This window comes from Erpetoichthys calabaricus, chromosome 2 (assembly GCF_900747795.2).
Source record: "Erpetoichthys calabaricus chromosome 2, fErpCal1.3, whole genome shotgun sequence".
Classification (NCBI taxonomy): domain Eukaryota; kingdom Metazoa; phylum Chordata; class Cladistia; order Polypteriformes; family Polypteridae; genus Erpetoichthys; species Erpetoichthys calabaricus.
Window position 1 is genome coordinate 281,057,349 of NC_041395.2, and position 24,857 is coordinate 281,082,205.

Here is a 24,857-nt window from a genome sequence, read left to right on the forward strand (position 1 = left end):
CTTATGGCTCCTCCTGCAGGTGGTGGGTCCATGTTGCTCCTTCATAATAAAATTACATGTAAGTAAAAATGTTTCATAACATTATAAAAATATGTTGCATATAATTTATTAATCCCATGTCAAGCATGAATTTTTAAAACTTTTTTAGTCCTTCTGTTGACATTAAAAATGGAGTTAAATACCCCTGCATTCTAGAAAATGTATATTTAAAACAAATGGAAATTAACTAACAGACCTGAAATCAATTATGTTTAATTTTCCAGAGTGCTAGGACATTTTTTTATGATTGCATTAAGCCATTAACTCTTAAAACTATTGCTCTTGTTACTTAGTTTGTTCCTTTGAACTGTATTGAATTTTCTTAGTGTATTAAATTGTAAAACACCTTTTAGTGGTGTGTTGTGTAAAAAGTGCAACTAACAATTAATTTTCATTGATTCTTATAGTCAGTATATGTTAGTTTCCAAATGAATAGCTGAATTGATACATAATAGTTAGAGGAGAATTGCTCAGTGGTTGTCACAATGGTGCTGTTCCATGAAGTCAGCCATCTTGTACAGTGTACAGTGAATGACTGACTACTGAAGCTATACTAACTTACCAGATACATAATTTAAAACATAAGGACATGGGAGACAAGAAACAATTGGAGCTCCAGTCTGGAGATCCCTGTTTAATGTGAGGTTTCACCAACGAAAAGATCATAATAATACTAAAAAAAAAAAAATGCATTTCATCCAAATAAGGTTTTGGTGCCCTCTTATGGGTGCTTGAAAGAAATATCATGAACTCATCATTGCTCTTGGTCTCCTTGTCATAAGTAATGGCTCTTGGGGGTTGTCGATGGCTTTTATCCTAACTGGGTGGAAGAGGTGAAGTTTGAGGAAGAATTGAAACTACACCTCTTCCGTTGGCTGTTATTCCGTTATACAAAGGAAAAAGGAGAACTGGCTAAACAAGCATTCCTCCACGTTATTACTGCCCTATGTTACCTTAAAACCTGTGTGACAATAGCTAGAGTTGCAACTTTTGTAAGAAAAGCATCATCATGACAAGAAACAACACAACACTTTTTATGATTGAATAAAAACAATCTTATTAATGTTGTTGCTGTTCCTCAAGTCACTAGAAGGTAGTATTCTGTAATGTTAAATATTGGTGTGGACAACCAGTTTGGTTGATTATGGGAGAAACAAGCTCAACAACTTGGTACTGCCAGAAGGAGTCATGTCTGTACAGCACCAAAACTTTGGGTGGTCACCAGTAACCCAGAATTATTTGTACTCAAAAGTGATTATGGGCCCTGGCTTAACAGGTCCTTCTTAGTACTGTGTTTGAAAAACAAATTAGCACCAAGTAGAGACATGAAGTGGTATTGTGAAGTAAGAAACAAAGATTTGCATGTAAGCCTGAAGAAATAAAAAAATGGGGAATTGTGTAAGGTATTGCAAAATCGCCTAAGATACATTGTATTTTTTGAGAAATTTTGGATTTTAATGTCCTTTCATTTTAATAGAGTTAGCTTTTGAAGCAGGCTAATTAATAAACAATAATTGAAAGCAAATAGTGACCAGCACCTCAGATTCATGGCCCCCAGTAGTTACAAATTGCTATAAAATGCCAAAATATATAAAATTTTCCTTGAAGCTTTCTTTCAGTATTAATTATGATATGAATGCAGGGTCTTTGGGAGTCTGAAGCCTATTCTAGCTCATTGGACTCAACAAAGGAAGCACCTTTGATATGCCAATTCATTCAGGGGAGCTTACCTTCATTCACCTGCACTCACTCAGAGTCACCAGCAAACTTAGCAAGCACATCTCTGGAGTGTGGTTGAAATACCTCAGTTCTTTTCATTTTTGATAAATCATGCTTAGTGTTCTTTCTGGTTATTGGTGGCATCTATCACCTTGGTTGATACAATGAATGGAAATGATGGATTGCTTATCCTTCATCATCCTGGGGAAACATGTTGCATTGCACTTGTACAGGTCCTTCTCTGGCATACCAGCCTATCACATTTCCATGCCATCCAGCTCTGTCTTCTCACAGATCCTGTCCTTCCACACTGGCATATTGTCCCTTCTCTTTTTGGTCTTGCTCAACCTTGACCCTGTCCCATGTCACCATTTCCCATGTGACATATAAAATATGTGTGTTTGTGCCCATTTCTATGTACGCATTAAATTGTTGGACTGACACTCTGTGCAGGGATGGTTTATAACCTGCGTGTGATTGTGTTGTACATTGCTTTGTGTATTAAACGTGTAGAGCCACAGGAGTGTATAAGTGAGAAGGCATAACTTCAAAATTAAATTGAAGAGAGTTTTTCTAATCAAGGCGCTTATACAGCAGATGCATTTAAATGATTAATTATAAATTCTTCCAAACACGTACTGTCAAATCAGAAAATGTGTTGAATAGATTGTTGCAAGTTTTTCACAGTTTTGTTCTGTAGACAATGATAAAGCACTGCAAAAATAAAAACTGAGAAATAATGACATTGAATATTTAAGTGGTTTATTTGCATGTCATTCTGTATAATTCTCTAAGAAAAAGCCAATGTCAGAGGCTGTAATGTTATATTTAGCGTTGATAGTTCTCCACAGAGTGAAAATATTTTGAATGAAATCAGAACAACAAACATACAAAGGGCACCTTTCTTTGAGACGAAAATCACCATTTTTTTCAATCAAGAAGATCAGCCATACAATTAGCATTTTTAGATGTAATCTTTTTCTGACTACTCAGAAATCTAACAGTTTTAAAAATGATTAAAAAATATTATTTTTACACACAGTAAAGCAAAAAAAAAAATATATGTATTCTTTTCCTTTGTGCTTTTGTGTTATTCCTTGCTTTGAGCCCCTAATGATACTTTAAAAACACAATCAGTCTTTAATGGTCAGTTACATTCCATAAGGAATATTTAAAAGACCTTCTAGCCTTCTCTGGGGCTTTCTTATATACAATACATAAACAACAGTATGTTCACTGTGCTACTTTATGACACCAATTGCAATAATTTACCAAAGGAGATTTTAGTGCAATACAAAATAGCTAGCCCCTTTTCCTTGTCTTCACTACAGTATATGCTACTACACCTGATAGCTTCTGTCTATCATGTTGGACACTTGCCTGCTCCTTTACAGAAAATCCTTACCATCTTCTCCAAGTTATAACCTCTTGAAAGAAGTGATCATTTATACCGTACTCCATTCCATGGCCCATTTCCAGATTCAGAGGCCATTGTATAAACGTTTGTGGACATTACTCAACATTGCCTCATGACACTCCTACTTCCCGAGTACATTTAACAACCTTGGACCTGCTGTGTTTATTGACGTAAATAGGTTGCAACAGTCCTTTATTGTTCATTTACACTTGATACTTAACTTCACGTCTCCCTGTTCTTTATCAAGACTGGTATACAGTATGCTCTGCAATAGTTTTCATTTTCCCAAGTCTTTTACACAGGATTCCAACTTTTATACTGACCTGACAATTTTCTTGTGTATAGTAGACTATTTATCCAAAAGATCCCACCTTAGGTTTTAAACATTCCCTCTGGAACTGGTGCCAGTTGACAGTATTCTTTAAAGCACCCCATTCAATAAAATAATAAATAGAACCAACAAGTCATCAAGAATAATATGAAAGTGCAAATATTGGACATGTCTGGGAGTTGACAGACCAAACAGACTAATGATTTAAGAATTACTTCAATGTTTGTCTTTTGTATCACTTGAGATACCATTCCAAGAAAGGGCAGGATTTACAGTTTCATGCTAATCAAGGTATTTCTTTTACTATTTTACTCATGTCTTCATATTGATTTTATATTCATACAGTAAACGTATCTGTTGCATTGTTTATACTGAAATGCTCCTACTAGTGTGCACATCATATAAATAATGTCAGTAGATGTAGCAATACCTATTAAATGCAAAATAAATTGGCCATGCCCTGATAACAGCAGGTATTATTGTGCAGACAACATTCTAAATATGTCAAAATGAATCTGTCACAGGCCATAGGCTTATGAAATGTTTTAATTAAGCATTATATGTGTGTACATTTTATCCTTTACACTTATGCATTTTAAATTTAGATTTTTTTCATATGTAAAATCAGTGACTTATCAGTCTATTAATATTTGTTCAGTTATTTAAAAATGTTTTGATATTAACTAAACATCAGGGGAAAAGCCAGGAATTCATTTTTGAGGGGAATGAAAAAGTACATGAATCATTCATTATTCTGTTTATGTTTAGTCAGTTGAAACTGTCATAAAATATATTTCAGGGGAGATTTAAACCCAACCCCCCCAGCCAAATATTGCTATACAAATGCTAAATATTATGCAAATGCAGGCCCATAACATTCGTATGGGTGAAGAGGAGAGTTGCATGATCTCCTTATGTCTAAATTAATATTTATGTGCTGTAGTATTAATTGCAATGGTCTTTTGCCTTAAAAATTGGATTAAGTGGATTTGAGAATTTGTATGTATGATATGGCTAATGAGTCATAAATATGCTCTACTTTTGCAAATGCATATTCATATGAAATCATTTGATGCTAATTTTCTCAACCATTAATTTTCACAGTTCATACCCATTTTTTTTCAAGTACAGCATGTGCATATATATAAATATATATGTATAGCATTTATGCCAAGCACAACATTTAATTTTAAGCATATAACACACAAAGAAATTAATATGTTTATAAATTTTATATGCCATATGTTTGTACATATTCCACATACAGTATACTGTCATTGACACCAGGCATGAGCTGGCGTTTCAGCCAGGGTGGTTCAAGGGTCCTTTTCCAGTCAGGAGACCAATCACATGAACTGTTTGCTCCCCGATAAAACAGGTGGCTTCCTCCCTGAGCAATGGTACCTGCATGTACTGTATACCTGCAAGGCAGACTGGGAATTGTAGTCCCATTAGATAGCCCTGCTGGGTTTTATGGGTTCCGCCAGGGGGAGCTGCAGGGACAGACTGTCCCTACTTTAAGGAACTTCTACCTGACCTGGAAGTGCTTCCAACCTGTAGTGCAATAACACTGGAAGTACTCCCAAGTCTGGCATAAAGGAAGGTGCTCAACTTCATCCAGGTGAGTCGGGAGAGGAGCTGGACAACACTTGCCTGGGAGGAATGAAGGAATTAAAAGAAAGAAAGAGAGAGAGGGGGGAGAGAGAAAGAGAGAGAGGGAGAGAGAGAGAGAGAGAGAGAGAGAGAGAGAGAGAGAGAGAGAGAGAGAAGGAACATTGTGATTGTGCAACTTTGGAGAAGCCTTTTGTGAGGTATTTGTAAAAATAAACCTTATGTTTGAACCTGGGACTTGTGGTGTTTTTGGTGTGTTGCAGGGTTTGGGGGCTCAGTGGCTCCCCCTACAGGTAACAATACACACACACACACACACACACACACACACACACACACACACACACACTTTATGTGCAAATGTACATATAGTAATATACAGTATATGGTGTGTGTGGCTACATTTGTATATATCCAGTGTGTAATACTGTATATATTTTTATTTTTGTGGAAACTAATGACAGCACCAGGTAAAACTGTAACAAACTACTTTGTTAGGTAGTGCGACTGGTCTTGGAAAGAGGGCAGGACAAAGCAGCTGGGAGTCATGACCCAGAAACTCCAAGAGCTCATATGTCATTTGATGTCAATCATATGGTAAAAAACAACATGGCAACAGCTTCTATGGCAACGCCCTTATCTGTCAAAGTCAAGGACTACAGCTTTGTGGAGAATGGTAAGAAACCACTAGATTGTCACTATCATGCTATTCACAGACTCTGTTAGCATTTCTGTTTCACTTTATCAAGAATCTTCTCTTTTATGCTTTTTATATATACTGTACAGTAGAATGATGCTGCTACTACATTTGCATTAATGTATGTTTCATTCAACTAAATAGTCACACATCTTTATACTAATCACTGCACCACCATGCCATCACACCTAACTTAATTAATTATGCAGTTAGCATTTAACAGTACAGTTTGCAATTATGTATTTAGTAGGATTATTATTGCAAATTTGTTAGAGAAAAGTGCCAGAGTTTGATGTTGCCTGTTTTAATCAGTGACCAGTCAGGCAAATAATCCAGACAGCGTGGTGGACCGTGGAGGAGTTTAATAGGATATTGCTTTTAAGATAGTTATAAAGGAAATTAGCTAGAGTACCTATCCAGTTAACGGATAAAATCATTTGTTTATAATATATATTGCAATATAGCCAGCATCAATTCCGTATTGGGCGTGAAGTGCTGCTTCATTGTGTGTACCAATGGAAAAGTAATGAACACCCCTTTAAAACGTGTTTCACAGCACTATAGTAGAAAGAACAAACTCTTTGAACAAATAGATATTGCTTCGATATCACTCAAAAGTTTTTGTTTTGTTGTTTTTTTCTTGGGTGGCACGGTGGCACAGTGGGTAGCGCTGCTGCCTCACAGTTGGGAGACCTGGGGACCTGGATTCGCTTCCTGGGTCATCCCTGCGTGGAGTTTGCATGTTCTCCCGTGTCTGCGTGGGTTTCCTCCGGGCACTCCGGTTTCCTCCCACAGTCCAAAGACATGCAGGTTAGGTGGATTGGCGATTCTAAATTGGCCTTAGTGTGTGCTTGGTGTGTGGGTGTGTTTGTGTGTGTCCTGCGGTGGGTTGGCACCCTGCCCGGGATTGGTTCCTGCCTTGTGCCCTGTGTTGGCTGGGATTGGCTCCAGCAGACCCCCGTGACCCTGTGTTCAGATTCAGCGGGTTGGTAAATGGATGGATGGATGGATGTTTTTTTCTTTCATTTTTCAAATTGTAAAGAATTGAGAACAAAGTGCATATTGTTAGGTGATAGTGGTAAACAGCCTAGGCTGTGCAAGTAAATGGATGGCAGTAAATGATGTCTTAATATATAAATATTGTAGTAAAATGCTTTTAACAGAACCCTTGTTTATTTTTATTTAGTTAGAGCTATATTTATTCTACTGCTACAGGCAGCAGAATACTGATAGTTTTGTATAATCATGTAACAGGAAATAACTTCCCTGGTTTATTTTTTTAATTTCAGATAATGTATTTGATATAACAATAAAGAAGAACAGTAGTGGCATTGGCTTTAGTTTTCTACAGATTGACTCAGCAGGATATTCAGAGGACAGTGGAAGCATTATAAGGATAAAAAGACTCTTTCCTGGACAGCCTGCTGAGGAAAGTGGCAAAATTGAAGTCGGGGATGTCATTCTCGCTGTCAATGGTGAGGCAGTGAAGAGGTTGTCTTATCAGGTATTTTTACTTGAATTATGATACCATCAAAACAAATCTTTTATCATAATTTTGAATTGAATAGTTTAGACTGGTTGTTCTAATTTTGTTCTGTGGAGAGGGCAGCTACACTGTTTCAATCGGGGTCTTATTTCTGAAATCAACAATGGGGCAGAATCACTTGTACTGTACCTGCAGTTAGAGCTGTGGGTTACATGTCAGATCAGGGCAATGACTATATATTTTATCTTTCTTTAGATTTCAATCTGTCTTTTAATAAAACAGCTTGTTTTACTCTCCTTGTTAACTGGACCTGCACTTCATTGAGAGGTATCAAGTTACAAGTATATATACACTGATTGACTGTCAGGCACCAATTTCAAAAATAAAGTAGTAAGTTACGAATGCAACATTATGGCTATTAAGCTTTTATCAATATCAAAATGTTATTGTGTATTTGCTTGTCATCTTTTATCAACAACTTTGCCATCCTTTATAATTACCAAGCCATTATGAATTTCATGCATAAAATGAGAGTAACCTTCTTCAATCAGGGAAATGGACTTCTTTGATTAATGAAATGGTCTGATGCTTATTTAACTTCTAAAGTTGACAGAGGAGGCTTGTTATTGCAGCACTGTCAGCATGAATGATTTATTTCTGCTTTTATCATGATGAGAACTTTTAAAACTTGTACAGCGTGTCAGTATATTGTAAGAACTCCTCTGTGGTACAATGCATCTGCTATGTTGGCATTGATTATAGAAAAAATAATAAAAAGCAAAATAATTCTAAGCATCACAAAGATTATTTGTCAGTCAGCCACATGTGTTTTGTGTTATAGTTTTCATACATTTCTCAAAATTGCTCACTCTAGTTCATGATCACAAAGGGACTGGAGCCTTTCCCAGCACCATCCAGAACAAAACAGAAACAAGAACCATTCCATGATGGGGCCCATTCACACACACACTGCCAATTAGCTTAATGTACATATCTTTGGGATTCAGGAGGAAAACTAGAATACCCACAGAAAACCAATCAACATGCAGACCACATTTAGTGCAACTGGTTGTAGGACTCCAGCCCCTGACACTGGATCTGTAAAATAAGAGGGGCAATCACAGGACCACCATGTTGCCCTGTGCTATACAATTGCACACAAAGTCAAAGTGAGTAAAAGTCACCACCAGGCTTTAGCCTTTTGAAAAGCTGCCACAAGTAAATGAGAAGAAATGAAGCAATTCTGTAGATGGCCCAAGAAGATAGACAACGATAAAAAGAGGAATAGTTTGGATTTAAGTCAGGAAAAGGTACAACAGATGTGATTTTCACCTTGAAACAGGTTATGGAAAAATAGAGGGAGAAACAGAAATGACTGCACATGGATTCAGAAAAGGTTTTATGATAGAGTTCCCTGGCAAGAAACGTGGATATTTTGGTTGAGATAAGAGAGCGTACCGGAGATGTATGTAAGGATAGTTATAGATACATATGAGTGTGCCTACACACAAGAGAGAAGTACTGTTGCAATAAAAGGTTGGCAGTTAAGGTTGGGTTACATCAAGGATCACCATTTAACCCATATCTTGTTACTCTAGTTATTGCTAGGAGAATAATGGATCAGGACCCATGGTGCATGATATTTACAGGTGACATTTTACAATGTGGCACCACTAAGAATATTGTGGGGAGGAAACCGGATAAGAGCTTTAGAGGATCGAGGCCTTAAGATTAGCAGGAAAAAGATGAAATATCTAAAATTTAATGACAAGTACAAAGTGGACTAGTTAACCTCCAGGGAGAAAGGCTGTAAAGAATCGAAAAGTTCAGATATTTAGAACCGACAATAACAAATGATGGAGAGCTACAGTATATTCAGAAATAAACCTTAGAATGCAATCAGGTTAAAAAAAAAACAAGAATAAAGTGTTTAAAGTGTTATGTGACCAAAGAATTGTGCAAGAGTGAAAGGTAAATTGTATAAAACAGTAGTCAGACCAGCATTGTTGTATGGATCAGAAACCTGGGCAGTTAAGAAGGTGCAAGAAAGGAAAATGTATGGTACAAAAATAAGGATGTTGAGAAGAGTGTGTGGAATAACAAACCTGGATAAGATCAGGAATGAGAAAATCAGAGATACAGTTAAAGTTAGGGAAATCTCTAAGAAAATGAGGCATATAATGAGAAGAGAGGTAAACAAAGTTGGGAGAAGAATCATGGGTAGCAAGGATGAAGGAGAAGAGGACAAGCAATGAGAAAGTGGACTGTGTGAAGGGGAATCTTTCAGAGGAATGGGTGTCAGGTAATGAAGTGTACAACAGATGAGAATGGAGGAAGGAGCCTGGTCAAATATAGCAGCCCCACATGAAAGTGGAAAAAGCCTTAGAAGAAGAAAAAGAAGTGGACATACTTCTCTGCTGATATCTATTATGTGATACTGTAACAGTTAACATTAGCTTCTGGTGATGTTTTTGGCAAAACAAGCACTGAGTAAGCTGGAAATGGGTTTCAGGCTCTCCTTTATAGTGCAGGTTTACAGTATATCACGCTCATCTCTCTGAAGGCTATTAACATTTAATTAATTATTGCCAGTCCTCTATGATTTACAGTAGTCCTTTCAGCAATTAAAATACTCCCTATTCAATTCATTCTTTGCTAAAGTCCATTCAAAAATTTAAAATCTTCATAATGTGTTTCTTTTAGTTAATATATATTTTTTTCTGAATGCAGGAAGTTCTTCACATATTACGAGGTCCACCCACTGAAGTCAAGCTGTCTTTATGTCGACCTCTTGCTGGTGTCCTTCCAGAAATTGACTTTGCAGCTCTGGTGAGATGCTATGATTATGTGCTGTATAATAAACTAGGAGTGGATGTGAATGCTGGCATTTCTCAGGATATAACTATCATGTACAGTGCATCCAGGAAGTATTCACAGCGCATCACTTTTTCCACATTTTGTTATGTTACAGCCTTATTCCAAAATGGATTAAATTCATTTTTTTCCTCAGAATTCTGCACTTAACACCCCATAATGACAACGTGAAAAAAGTGTACTTGAGGTTTTTGAAAATTTATTAAAAATAAAAAAACTGAGAAAGCACATGTACATAAGTATTCACAGCCTTTGCTCAATACTTTGTCAATGCACCTTTGGCAGCAATTACAGCCTCAAGTCTTTTTGAATATGATGCCACAAGCTTGGCACACCTATCCTTGGCCAGTTTCACCCATTCCTCTTTGCAGCACCTCTCAAGCTCCATCAGGTTGGCTGGGAAGCGTCGGTGCACAGCCATTTTAAGATCTCTCCAGAGATGTTCAATCGGATTCAAGTCTGGACTCTGGCTAGTCCACTCAAGGACATTCACAGAGTTGTCCTGAAGCCACTCCTTTGATATCTTGGCTGTGTGCTTAGGGTCGTTGTCCTGCTGAAAGATGAACCGTCGCCCCAGTCTGAGGTCAAGAGCGCTCTGGAGCAGGTTTTCATCCAGGATGTCTCTGTACATTGATGCAGTCATCTTTCCTTTTATCCTGACTAGTCTCCCAGTTCCTGCCGCTGAAAAACATCCCCACAGCATGATGCTGCCACCACCATGCTTCACTGTAGGTATGGTGCCAGGTTTCCTCCAAACATGACGCCTGGCATTCACACCAAAGAGTTCAATTTTTGTCTCATCAGACCAGAGAATTTTCTTCCTTCAGGTGCGTTTTGGCAAACTCCAGGTGGGCTACTAAGGAGTGGTTACCGTCTGGCCACTCTACCATTCAGGCCTGATTGGTGGATTGCTGCAGAGATGGTTGTCCTCCTGGAAGGTTCTCCTCTCTCCACAGAGGACCTCTGGAGCTCTGACAGAGTGACCATCGGGTTCTTGGTCACCTCCCTGACTAAGGCCCTTCTTCCCCGATCGTTCAGTTTAGATAGCCGGCCAGCTCTAGGAAGAGTCCTGGTGGTTTCGAACTTCTTCCACTTATGGATGATGGAGGCACTGTGCTCATTGGGACCTTCAAAGCAGCAGAAATTTTTCTGTAACCTTCCCCAGATATGTGCCTCGAGACAATTCCTTTGACTTCATGCTTGGTTTGTGCTCTGACATGAACTGTCAACTGTGGGACCTTATATAGACAGGTGTGTGCCTTTCCAAATCATGTCCAATCAACTGAATTTACCACAGGTGAACTCCAATGAAGCTGCAGAAACATCTCAAGGATGATCAGGGGAAACAGGATGCACCTGAGCTCAATTTCGAGCTTCACGGCAAAGGCTGTGAATACTTATGTACATGTACCTTCTCAATTTTTTTATTTTTAATAAATTTGCAAAAACCTCAAGTAAACTTTTTTCATGTTGTCATTATGGGGTGTTGTGTGTAGAATTCTGAGGAAAAAAATGAATTTAATCCATTTTGGAATAAGGCTGTAACATAACAAAATGTGGAAAAAGTGATGCGCTGTGAGTACTTTCCGGATACACTGTATATGAAAGACAGGATGAGGTTGGCACTCAAATATGTGTTCAGGGCAATTTAGTCTGCTGTTTATACTTCACAGTTGTTTATTGAATGATGATAAGAGCAGTACAGTATAATTAAAATTCATGTTATATGCTAGAACAGGCAGTTTTCCCCCTTTGTTGTATCTTATTAATGACAATTAAAAACGAGCAGAGCAGACACCCAGGCAGACAACACTGAATCATGAAAGGCCACAACTACTTTAGCGTCAGACCCACTAATTAGTAAATAATGGATTAATTAAATAATTAGAACACCTGGAAAAGTAGAATGAAAATCAAGATGAAAATATTGTTAAAAATCAAAAAAAAACACATTATTCCCATATAACTGCTTGGTGCGTTTTATTATTTTTTTCCCCAAACTTAGTTTTCTAATTTCTATATTGTTCCCTAAACACAGAAATTTGGAAGTAACAATTCACTTAATTAGCCCAGGAGTCCAATTAAAAACAGAAGGTGGTTGGAACAAAAACCTGCAGCCACAGGGGGTCCCCAGGACAGAGTTTGGGAAGCACTGGTCTAGAAAATCATTGATCATACCACATCTATCATAATATGCTATTTATATCTGCACTTTGTCCAGCACTTCATTCTATTTCAGGTTTGTCTTTGCCCCATCTTAGCATTTGCAACCCCTGTGTCTTTTGGCTACCCACCTTTAAAACCGTCTCCATCTCTTTAAAGAAATGCTTTATTCAGTCTCAACCTGCTTTCACTGGCTATGGGGGATCGTTTAGAATACAAGCTTGTGAAGGTGGGGGGGATTCTGCAACTAGCTATACCTAGGAAAATTCAGAGATAAATTAGATAATCCATTTCATCATGTTTTAAAGTACAGTAACCCTGATCTCTTAACTCACTTTGTTATATAAAATAAAATATAATAAAATAAATCATCCAAAACAACATTATGGTAGGTGTGCATGTGAAATGATGCAATATCTACATAATGAGCTTCATTGGCTTTTCATTTTCACAAAAAAATGGCAGCAAATCTTTGATTTAATTTTTGAAAACATCGAACAGCAAATCAACAGCAAACTAATGTTTCTACTGAGACTCCATTGGGAATAGCACATGAACAGAATGAATTAAGAAGGTACAACGACGAAAATGGTAACTCTGAAAGCTCCCATAGCATGTGAACACGGCATGTACATCGAGTGCAGTCAACAGACAGGCCCAGGGTACTCTGTGTTCTGTGAGTTATTCCTGGTTTTATTTACTTTTAACCTTCATTCACCTCCTTTCATGTTACTACAATGTCTAAAGTCCTTCAAAGGAGGACACATCCTGTAGTCTTGTGCTTGCTTATATGCTTCATCAGTTATTGTATAGGCCCTTAATATTTCCATTGAAGTGTGGGTGATAACGAGTAGTCAAGCTTTTGGTGGAGGTATTGAGGTTGAGAGAGTGCCAAAAAATTATGGAGTGGGTACAGTTGGCAAAAAGCAGTCCAGTTTCATGTCTGGTAAGAGAACAACAGTTGGAATATTTTTTGTCAGGTTAAGACAAATAAGTGGCATTATACATTTGTGGATCTTTAAAGGCATTTGACAGGACTCCATGAGAGATGGTGAAGCAAGCACTGAGAAAGATAAGGTGTGAATAAATGGTTAGTGTCTGTGGTGATGCCAGTATATGAAGTAGCACAAACGGTGGCCAGGACAATTTTGATGTGAAGACAGATCTGCATTAGAGGTCCATTTGGAGTCCATTATTTTTGTGGTGGAGGTGATAGCCAGAGAAATGCAATAAGGATTACTATGGGAGTTTTTGTACTTAACTGATCTTGTATCGATGGCAAAAAGAGGAATGTAACTGAAGGTGTATGGATCAGAATGGAATGCTACTTTGGAAGCAAAAGGTCTTAAACTAAATGCAGGAAATATCAAGGTGAAAAGATGTCTAAGGAATGGAAAATGTGTGTGAATGGCTGTGTGGTGTGTGCACTAGAAGTGCTGGGAGAAACTCACTAAAATGCACAGGTTGTTGGAAGTGATCACATAAAGAACGTAGTGTTGTGAAGGGTGGTGTGCTGGTGGTGAGTACAGCCTTTGTTTGTCAAAAGTGTATATCTCATTATTGTTTGGCTGCTGGTTAAGGAAAAAAGAAACAAAAGTTCTGAATCTTAAAATCAAGCCAGTTTTTAAATGAGGCAAAAGAAGTATTTAATGCAATTCTATTCAGTTTACTTTTGTATAGTGCTCTTTACTGAGTGCAGACACATAGCACTATGACAAGTTCTCAGTTAAAGTAAAAGTATATATTTTACAAATGACTAAGTACATAATGAGTTCACATAAAGACATAAAGATTTGTTTAAACACACAGGAGAATAAATTGTTAAAATCTGAAACTGATTAATATACTGTATGCAGAACCCAACATTATCTTTCCAGTTATTAATTCTTGAACTATGGACTATGGCCAGTTGACAACAGAGGAGAGGAAAACAAAAACTCCAGTCAACAGGATCCCTGGAGAAAATAAACCTCTGGGGGGTCCACATTCAATTATAACAGAGAAAGTCAGTCAAAGTCAGAATCCTGGAGACCACTGCCAACTGCTGGTCACCCCCTCCAGGGCATTTTACAGTGGTCTTTGCGGGGATGTTAAATCTGTTGATGGAATCTTTCCATTTGATGATTCTAATTTTGCCCAGTTGGGGCTGGGTGGTCTCACGGCCTTGGAACCCCTGCAAATGTTTTTTTTTTTTTCTCCAGCCCTCTGAAGTTTTTGTTTTTTGTTTTTTTCTGTCCTCCTGGCCATCAGACCTTACTTTATTCTTTGTTACTTAGTATTGCCTAATGTTATTTTTATATCTTTCTTTTTTCTTTCTTCATCTTGTAAAACACTTTGAGCTACATAATTTGTATGAAAACGTGCTATATAAATACATGTTGTTGTTGTAATGTTCTCAGTATCTCAGATGACATGGGTAGGAGAACAGTAGAGCAGTGGCACCAAATGCCACAACAGAATACCAAGAAGAGAAGCAGAATAAAGGAAGCTTAGTGGCGGTTTATAAATATTATATTACTTACATTTTTGTTACATACAGTATGACTAACAGATAGAGATGCAATATGTACAGCTAATCAGAAGATCTAATCAGGATTTCTAAATTCAATTATTGAGTCCTTAGCCTGGTTTTTAAAGCTGAGGCCAAATAAATATTGGAGTAAAAAATTTGACAGTTGGATGCCCTTTCTGCTGAGTTGTTGGAAATGAATACAATTCATGTTTTACAGTGTATTAGGCTCATTTAAACAGTAACCAATTTATAAGTTTGCCAGTTACATTTTCTGTCAGAGGTTTTGTTAAGTAACAAGTTCAAAATAAGTAACCACTACTACAGGGGTTAGCAATTGTTCCACACAGACATTGGAAAAGATACAGCATTATAAATACTCTAACAACTATTAAATTCAGTTACTTTGTTAGTGTTTACAGTATGACATGCAGGAGATTAATTTGTTGGCCACTGTTTAAATAGTTGATGCAATTAATGTATTTAGTGCAAGCAACATGATAAAAAGCCCCCTTTCCTGTTTAAAAGTTTAAAAACTATGCTCTACTTCACTTTTTTAATCACAAATGCAGAACTATTCAATAGAAAATATACCTCATGTGTAGATAAATAAAAGGTCTCTGCATAGGAATTCACGTTCTTCTTTCCGGCATTTATATGCTCCAAATGTGCCCTCTAATGGACACAGAGTGAAATGCAGCAATACCATTAAGACCCTGCTTTACTGGACTGTACTGTAGCTTATCCTTTCAGGTTTATAGAGTTGTTGATGTCACGTGTACAGATCACAGTGAAATTCTGACTTGCATGTGCTAATCAACATGCAACACATTGCCACTTTCTGTCACCAAGATTTATGAGTAGAACTAACTTAACTCCAAATCATCTTCTTTTACATTTAAAACGTGCCTTTACAGTTATAAGTTTTGCTGAAAAGGTTTACTTTTATGTTAGGATGTAATATTCTCAAGTAATCAGTACAGAAGAGTACAGGTAGTCATGTTATGTTATGTTATACCTTGTAATTATAACATAAAAAAGGTTTCACAGTGTTGTGGCAGAGCATATTTGCAAAAGCTCAAGTTGTTAAATTTGAGTAAGCTATTCACATAAATATTTAGTAACCTGAGTATTTATGTATAAAGATAATTAAGGATCAGTGGGTTCAGTTGAAGCTGTACTTCATACAGTGTAGAATAAGTGTATCCCCACAATTGTATAATGTGTACAAGTCCAACACTTTCAAATGCCACTGAAAAGCACAGCTAAAATGAAAGTATCAGTTATAAGACATTCTTTCAGTATTTCAGTAGCAAGAAAACATTCAAAGAGGAGGTGTAGTATATTAAGAATTGTATGGGGAAAGTAAAATGTAAAAATGAAAACATTTAATGAAAAGGAAAAGGCATGCTTTCAATTCTAATTTTATAAAAATTTTACCTGTGAAGAAACTGAACATTTTCCAGTATATTAATGAAGTATTGTATGGGATTACAGTAAAAAAAAGTACAGCTACAATCAAAAATGCCAAATAAATAGCTAGGACCCTTTAGCATCTGCTTAAGAGTGCCCAATGAAGCTAATAGTTACAGATATAAACCTTTAATGTTTTTTTTCTGAACTAACTGCATTCTGTAGAAAATTGGAACCTGAAGCTAACAAATGTTGAGATTAATAGTGTTCAGAATTATGAAAGCAATTAACAAGGTAGCATGTACAGTACATTCACAATTTGAGCCTACATATGCAGTCTATTTTAGCTGTGAGAATTATTTTTGCTGTAAATAAGCTATACTGTGCTTTGGAGTATTCACTTTTTAATTCATTTATTGTATTGCCAAATTACACAATTGTTTTCTTAATTTTTATAAAGTGCGTTAGATAGATCTCACTGTCAAGGAAGCGATATGGAAAGTTCTGATAAGTGACCACATCATATTACAGTCATGGACTTCCTTAAATGGTGTATGATATTATACAGTACTGCAGGAGGGGATGGGTGGCCAGTTGGGATACCATAGGTTGGCTGAACTCTGCCATTTCCTGATTCAAAGGGCTATAGACTGCCTAGGGATTTATTTTTCCAGTAATTCTGTTAACTGGAGTTTTCCACTACTCATTTGTCAACTGGCCAAATCTTGTACAATCTTAGTACTATCTTAGTCTCCTGTTAGCAGCGACTTTAAATAGAGTTTACTTAAAGCTTAAAGGTGTGTGCATTGCTTTTTATGTTACTTAGATGTGTAGGCTTCTAAATGTTTTATATGCCCCTTACCTTATATTTTGTACATGTTTGCATTTTCTAAGTGCTGTGAGTCTGTTCTCAGAGAAGGGAGAAGAGAGAGAGAGGTTAGGCGCATGCATTGATACAGCGCATTGCCGCACCCACCACAGGACCTGAGTGCAGCCATGCAATGGGTGACACCTCAGCACCATACTAGCTCAAATGCAATGGAACTGTGTGAAGTTTTTTTTTACAGTAGCTGGAGTGCCAATCCTGCCACAAACCCCCAAATTTTCATTTCAAAGTTGGAGGAAGAGAGCCTTATAAAAATGAAATTAATTGTTGAGTGACATAATTCACAACAACACATTGGACCTCTTGCATATGTGCCCCAGGTTCCATTCTAATGCAGGATATCTCTTGTATGATGATTTAATGTTCTCCATTATCGTCACAATTTTATTCTAGAGATTCTTGCTTCTATCCACAGTCTAAAAACATAATATTACATTGAATGGTGAGAATTCTGAACACCATTTGATGAACTGCCATGTCCTCCAGATCTGCTTTATACTTGTTCCTTTTATTTGGTACTGACCTGAAAAACTATCAAAAGAAAATGGATGCATGGTGTACTGATCAATATAGTATGATAATAATAGTGCTAAGATATAGTATGATAGTAATGGTGGTGCTTTTGTTAAATTCTGCAGTGTGTGAGCATAAATAAATTTCAAAACTTGCTCTTTTCTAACTCTGTAGTGAAGAGTGATGAATTCCTTGTGTTTATATATTATTTTTAGTAAACAAAAATGAATTTTAAAAAACACTGTTCTTGTTTGTTTAATTTAACATTGTACATTTTGCTTTTGCAGAGCCCTGCTCCTTCTCCGGTGAAAGAGATTAGCTCCAAACATCACAAACCATCCTTAAACATACTGGAACATAAATGCTTGGTTACAGAGCAGAAAGAGAATTTAAATCTGGCTTTAGATCATTTGGAGGATGTCACCCAAAAGGATGGAAGCACTACAAACAATGATGAGATGTTAGAAGAAGGAATTGTGGCCACATCCTTCTGTGTTTCGACAGAACCACAGTGTGAGCAGACTGATTTCAGTCTTGAAGAGGATAGTCCTTCCCCAACATGCACTATCCTTGCTGATGATGTAAGGCAAAATTGTTACTCTGAAAATGACTTGACCCGGAATGATGTAGAAAGGTAATCATTTCTGTTGTGAATATACACTATTTTCTATGAAATACTGTTCTCTATTTGTAGTGTTCTTTCTTGTGTACATTAAAGCAAGTCAACCAGCCAGTGGTCATCACTAGGTTAAATACTGCAGCTGAGACATACACTACAAAGGACGGAAATGAAAAATGTAGTTTATTATTTAGTTGTTTTTTCATAACATTTTGTTTGTGCTCTTTTTTGTGACACAGCACACTAGAAGAGAAGGATGCTATGGTTAACATTGTTGATCCAGATGCTATAGATGAAGAATATCTGACTATTAGCTCTACCTCCATTACTCCTCCAACTTGCAGTTCAGATACTCCATCCACGCTAGTCCCTACCCCACAGCCAGGAGCTCTTACACCATCCCTTCAGTCTCCTCCTCAAATTAGGGCTGAACTTCCTTGCAACAGTGGTGATGAATGGGAAGACACAGAGGAGCATGAAGAAAAGAGAAGGGTGAGATTAAACTGAATTTATACATTTTGTGCAGTCTCTCTGCATCTGAACCACCATGAAAGAATCGGCCTGTTTTATAATTTACCTGCTACAGTTCAGTTGTATTAGGAGAGACAATACGCTATAATGTTGATTAAACGACTTAATATGATGATGTTTTACATTGTTATATTCCTGAGATTAACCAGCATTTTATTTTAATATTTATTATAATCTTAAAGCATTTCTTGGGGAAATGCATTTCCATATTAGAATTGTGAATCTATCTATCTATCTCTCTATCTATCTATCTATCTATCTATCTATTTCATCCTGAATGTTTGTCCACAGAATAGAGAACATAATCCACTAGATGGCACTAGAGTTGCATTCATTTTCATTTCTAAGGCTCTCACACAACTCACAAAAAAATGTTAGGCAGTTTCTAAATTTAATTTTATTTTCTGACTAGTAATCAGTTACCAGGAAGTATCTTAAAATGCTTTAGCCATACAGTCTATATCAATGAGTATTTCATATATAACGTCCCATTTTCAATGATGAAATATTGCTACTGTAACCATTTTGATTCCCCTTAATATAAAAGTCAACTGCTCAATGATGAAAACATTCTGTAAAAGTAGTAGTTGGCTCTCATTATGTACATTACTTAAAGATAGTGGATAAAGGCATTAGGAATCTGTTTTTCAGTAAATCCCGTGCCTTTTATTAGCACAAATCAGGTGTTTTTACACTTTTTACTGTTGTCTAGTTCAGGAATCTAATTCTGAAATCAGTTTTTGAAATGATGTAGAAATTAATAGCTGTAATATTGTCTGGTCAGATTCCACTGCCATTTTGGTTATTTACAGGTACCACCGTTTTGCGTCTCCCATTGTTAGGACAGTGACCCAAGATGTTGGGACCTGCTAATTATGATGCAATGGGTTCAAATGTCATTGTTCTAAACACTTCATCATCTCAGTTTATGGTTAATGAAACCTTTTTTCATATTTTTGTCATTTTCAAAACTGTTTTTTTCATCATTAGTTCCTGGCTTTGATTTTTGCTTAGTTTTTTTGTCTCTTATTTTCATTTTGGTTATGGTGTTGATTGACTTTCTTGTTTAAACTTTTATTTCGGTTTCTGACTGCTTTTTTTCTGGTCACCATCAGTAAATGCTCTGCTAGCATGTCTAGAATAACAAAATGGGAGCTCTATTGGTTGCCATCTGCACCTAGAAGAAATGATAAACAGACCAAACAATACAACATAATGCATTATATTAGACTACTGTATGTTTATGCCTTCCTTTCCTTACCTTTATTTTGTTTTTGGTTAATTTATGGGTGTTGTTATGTGGAGAATCTGATTCTCATTGTCCCTTATTATGATGAAGTTCACATTTTTTCATGTCTTGCTTTAGTGTTTAGTGTACCGCCATTTTGTGCATTTTTTTATGTTTGGTTAATAAATAATAATAATAATTCATTACATTTATATAGCGCTTTTCTCAGTACTCAAAGTTGCTAATTGCATTGCTTTGTCAGAAGTATGAGACATATGATGTCATTATCACGGTAGTATAAAGATCAGTTTTGTGCACTTTCAGGCTGTCCAAGATTGTGGATAGTCAAACTAAAACCTTGTGTGTGCCTTTTGTTGTTTTCTTTTGGATTAATTGAACTTGGCGGCACGGTGGGGCAGTGGGTAGCGCTGCTGCCTTGCAGTAAGGAGACCTGGGTTCGCTTCCCGGGTCCTCCTTGCGTGAAGTTTGCATGTTCTCCCTGTGTCTGTGTTGGTTTCCTCCGGGTACTCTGGTTTCCTCCCACAGTCCAAAGACATGCAGGTTAGGTGCATTGGCGATTCCAGATTGTCCCTAGTGTGTGCTTGGTGTGTGTGTGTGTGTGTGCACCCTGCCCGGGGTTTGATTCCTGCCTTGTGTCCTGTGTTGGCTGGGATTGGCTCCAGCAGACCCCTGTGACCCTGTAGTTAGGATATAGCGGATTGGATAATGGATGGATTAATAGAACTTCTTTTAATGACTTTTGACTTTGAATTTTGTTTAGCATTTTGAGGTAGTTGGTTCAATTGCTGTTTTCCGATTTTTGACCTTAAGCCTGATTATTAACTTTTGATTTCTTCTTCCAGGGCCTTATTCATTTACTTTCACATCTTTCCACTTTTCAGTTTCTGTCCTAAAAGCTACTTATCTCAAGTCTTTTTCTACCTGTCTTTCTCTCCCTTTTACTCACAGTTTTACAGAAACCAGTCATCTCTTCTTCCAGTCAGTCAGCTCCTGCCCCAACTCACAACCATCATCTAAGGAAACATTGTTTCCTCTTAGGTTGAAACCTTTCTGTTTCCCTTCCAGAGCATCCATTACGCACACTGGTCTTACTTTTCCCATGGAAGTGTCTTTTCTTCATTGATGTATCAATATACATGGAAGCCCTTGCCGGGCTCTATTTCTGTCCCAAGAATTCCTTTCTAGTAAATCCTCACACGTCAGGCAATCAACGAATGGGTTTGAATCCCAGCCCTGGTATGGCCTCTTTAGAGTTTGCATGCCTATGCAGTTGTTCTTCTTCTGCCACAGCCCAAAAGATGTGCATTTTATGTTGACTGGCAACTGTAAATTGGCTTTGTATGAATTAATGTGAGTATGCCCTGCAAAGACTAGAACTCTGCCAAGGACAAGTTTCCACCTTGCCCCCAATATTCTCATGATGACCTCTGGCCCCTCTGACCCTGAACTGGATATACATGTTAGAAAATAAAAGTGGACCTGGACCCTAACGTACCCTGTAAGTGGAGTGGGCAATTATTACTTATTGAATTAATCTGCATTGCAAACCAATAACTGAAAATATCCTAGCTGGACAAAGAAAGCACATAGAAATGTAAAAGGACATTTTTAATGAATGTTAACTTATATTTTTTATATTAGAACATTTTATAATTTTTTCAAGCAACAAATGAGTATAACCATTCACATCTCTCTTTTATAAAAAAAAAATCTTGGGAAATCTTAGGAGGGAGACGAGACGTGATCTTCTCGGAAGACAATTTGACGTCCCGCGAGACAAGGCAGTGAGACAGAAGGACAGCTGCTGTACATTCTTTTAAATGATCAACGCACTGGTTGACAAGCAGAACACGCACCTCAGCAGCAGCAGCACAAAGCCAGCAGCTGATCCGTCCGCATCTCCTTAGTGAGCGCTCAGCTCCCCCCTTTCACAATGCGAGCGGGAGAGATGCGAAGTGGCAGGAGCATAGCGCACCTCCGGATTTTGGGTGTGGGTGGGGGAAGGTTGAGCAAAGTGATCGAGACATGATCATCTCGGAAAGTCACTTTGACGACACACGAGACGTGATCATCTCAGAGAGACACTTTGACGTTACGTGAGACTAGACACTACAACCTTAGGAAGCAAAACCCGTGAGACAGTGACTTTTGCATGTCACGCCCTACTTACAATTTAAAACAAGTTCATGGACATCTAACCTAGCAGTTGTTGGAATGCTTTTGGCAGACACACTTCATGTGCTCCCAGCTCTTAAAACAAACACAAGCAGAACACGCAGTTCACCAGCAGCAAGCCAGCAGATGATCCGAACGCATCTCCTTAGCGTGCATTCAGATCCCCCCCCCCCCCCCCCCCCCCCACACACACACACACACACCACAATGTGAGCGGTAGGGACACGAAGTGGCAAAGGACAGCTGTTGTACAGGCTTTTAAATGATCGACACGCAGCGTGACAAGCAGAGCACACAGCTCGCCAGCAGCACCAGCAAGACAGCAGCTGTTCCGACTGCCTCTCCTTAGCCTGCGTTCAGCCCCCCCATCACAATGCAAGCAGCGTTATACGTCCCGTGAGAAAGAGATTTAGCCACACCCAGGACCGGAAATAAAGGACAAATATTGTTTTTACAAAAGTTTTAAAGTAAAAGTGAAAATAATGCATATGTAACAATTCACAAGAAAATAACAATCTCTTTAAATTGTATATCCGGTAAACCAAACCCAGGGGTGGGCAAGTGAAGTGAGCAGGGGGCAGAGCCCCCTAGTATACATTAATTATTAAATCTTAATTCTTAAAGTTCTGAAAGCTTAGTTAAAGACTACTGTCATTATGTGAATGCTGTGATTGCCTACTTTTTCTTCTTTTCATATACATTACAATTGCATTAAGTCAGTTTGGATTTTAACTTGGACACAGGTAGGAACACTTTAAAAAGTTACTACATCAATTCAGATAACAATCATTTTTGTGTCATTTTTAAAGTTTTTGGAAAAAAGTGCAATGAATTTACTGATGCAAAGGCAAATTAGAAAAAACAATCTCAGCTACTGCTACCCAGTGTCACAGAGCAATGAATTCTCCTTAAATGGCTACATGTTTTTCAAATTAAATGGCTCACAGTGAAATTGCTTTGATTTTATGTTTGGATTGCATAATTCATTTGCAACTGTTACAACTGTAAAAAAAAAATTGTTATTGTTTCCACAGGCAATGAGTCAAGAGTTTGAGCTCTCTGTCACACTATCAAAATCACGAAGTGGCAGTTATGGATTTACTCTTGCTCGAAGTAACCTGGATGGTTGTTATTATATTCGAGATATTCTAGATAATCCAGCCAAGTCAGATGGCAGATTAAGAGCTGGAGACAGAGTGATTATGGTAAATAATACAATTCATTCCTTATGAGAGAAATTTCTTTTATTATTCTTCTTAAAAACCAGTCTTCATCTGTTATGAGTAGTAATCTACAATACTTTTACACCCTATCATCATGCCAAGGTTGGCCTAAAAGGGAGTGGTTCTGGTTTTTTGGATAAAAAATAATGTATATATCCATAGTGATACTTGTAAAATACTTTATATGTTGTTAACCAGAATATAAACATATAGGTTATTATCATATACTAGCTGTGTAAGCCCATGTTGTAAAAAGCCAAGGGTTCTAGAAACTATTGAAATCGTCAGAACAAAAATTCAAATGTAGAGATGTCAGGTAATTGAAAGGATCTACTCTGGGCATCTCTCTCCTAGAACGTTTCATTTTGCTGACATGCTCGCATCGCTTGTGCATTAGCAGCTAAGCTAGTTTCTCATACCTCGGCGGTATCGTTTTACCGACGTGCTTGCATCACTTGTGTATTAGCGGCTAAGTGATTGTCCCTTTCTTCGGAGGTTTCATTTTGCCGATGTGCTGGTCTCATTTGTGTATTAACAGCTAAGTGAGTTTCTGTTTCCTCGGAGGTGGAACCCTTACCCTGATTCCATGTCACACTTCTGGGCTGGACAGACAGACAGACACACTTCCACGCATAGACGTTTATATATAAGATATATGTATACTGTTATACAGTAATCCCCCCTCCCATCGCAGGGGTTGCGTTCCAGAGCCACCCACGAAATAAGAAAATCCGCGAAGTAGAAACCATATGTTTATATGGTTATTTTTATATTGTCATGCTTGGGTCACAGATTTGCGCAGAAACACAGGAGGTTGTAGAGAGACAGGAACGTTATTCAAACACTGCAAACAAACATTTGTCTCTTTTTCAAAAGTTTAAACTGTGCTCCATGACAAGACAGAGATGACAGTTCTGTCTCACAATTAAAAGAATGCAAACATATCTTCCTCTTCAAAGGAGTGCGTGTCAGGAGCACATAGATAGAGAAAACAATCTCTAGCAAACAAATCAATAGGGCTGTTTGCTTTTAAGTATGCGAAGCAATGCGGCACAAAGCTGTTGAAGGCGGCAGCTCACACCCCCTCCGTCAGGAGCAGGGAGAGAGAGAGAGAGAGAGAGACAGAGTTTGTTTTTCAGTCAAAAATCAATACGTGCCCTTCGAGCTTTTAAGTATGCGAAGCACCGTGCAGCATGTCGTTTCAGGAAGCAGCTGCACAAAAGATAGCAACGTGAAGATAATCTTTCAGCATTTTTAGACGAGCGTCCGTATCGTCTAGGTGTGCAAACAGCCCCCCTGCTCAATCCCCATACGTCAGGATCGGAGAAAGTCAGCACAAGAGAGAGAGAAAAGTAAGCAATCTAGCTTCTCAGCCATCTGCCAATAGCGTCCCTTGTATGAA

The 24,857-nt window shown here is 37.7% G+C and overlaps 1 protein-coding gene across 1 annotated transcript in view; it reads left to right on the plus strand.

Annotated features, from left to right (window-relative positions):
* ptpn20 (protein tyrosine phosphatase non-receptor type 20) overlaps positions 1-24,857 on the plus strand; it is a 211,339-nt gene that overhangs the window by 126,761 nt on the left and 59,721 nt on the right. The window contains exons 26-31 of the mRNA XM_051922606.1: positions 5,616-5,793; positions 7,104-7,318; positions 10,031-10,129; positions 17,946-18,292; positions 18,517-18,769; positions 23,267-23,437. Of these exons, the coding sequence (XP_051778566.1) occupies positions 5,616-5,793; positions 7,104-7,318; positions 10,031-10,129; positions 17,946-18,292; positions 18,517-18,769; positions 23,267-23,437 (1,263 nt within the window). The remainder of the gene's footprint in view (positions 1-5,615; positions 5,794-7,103; positions 7,319-10,030; positions 10,130-17,945; positions 18,293-18,516; positions 18,770-23,266; positions 23,438-24,857) is intronic.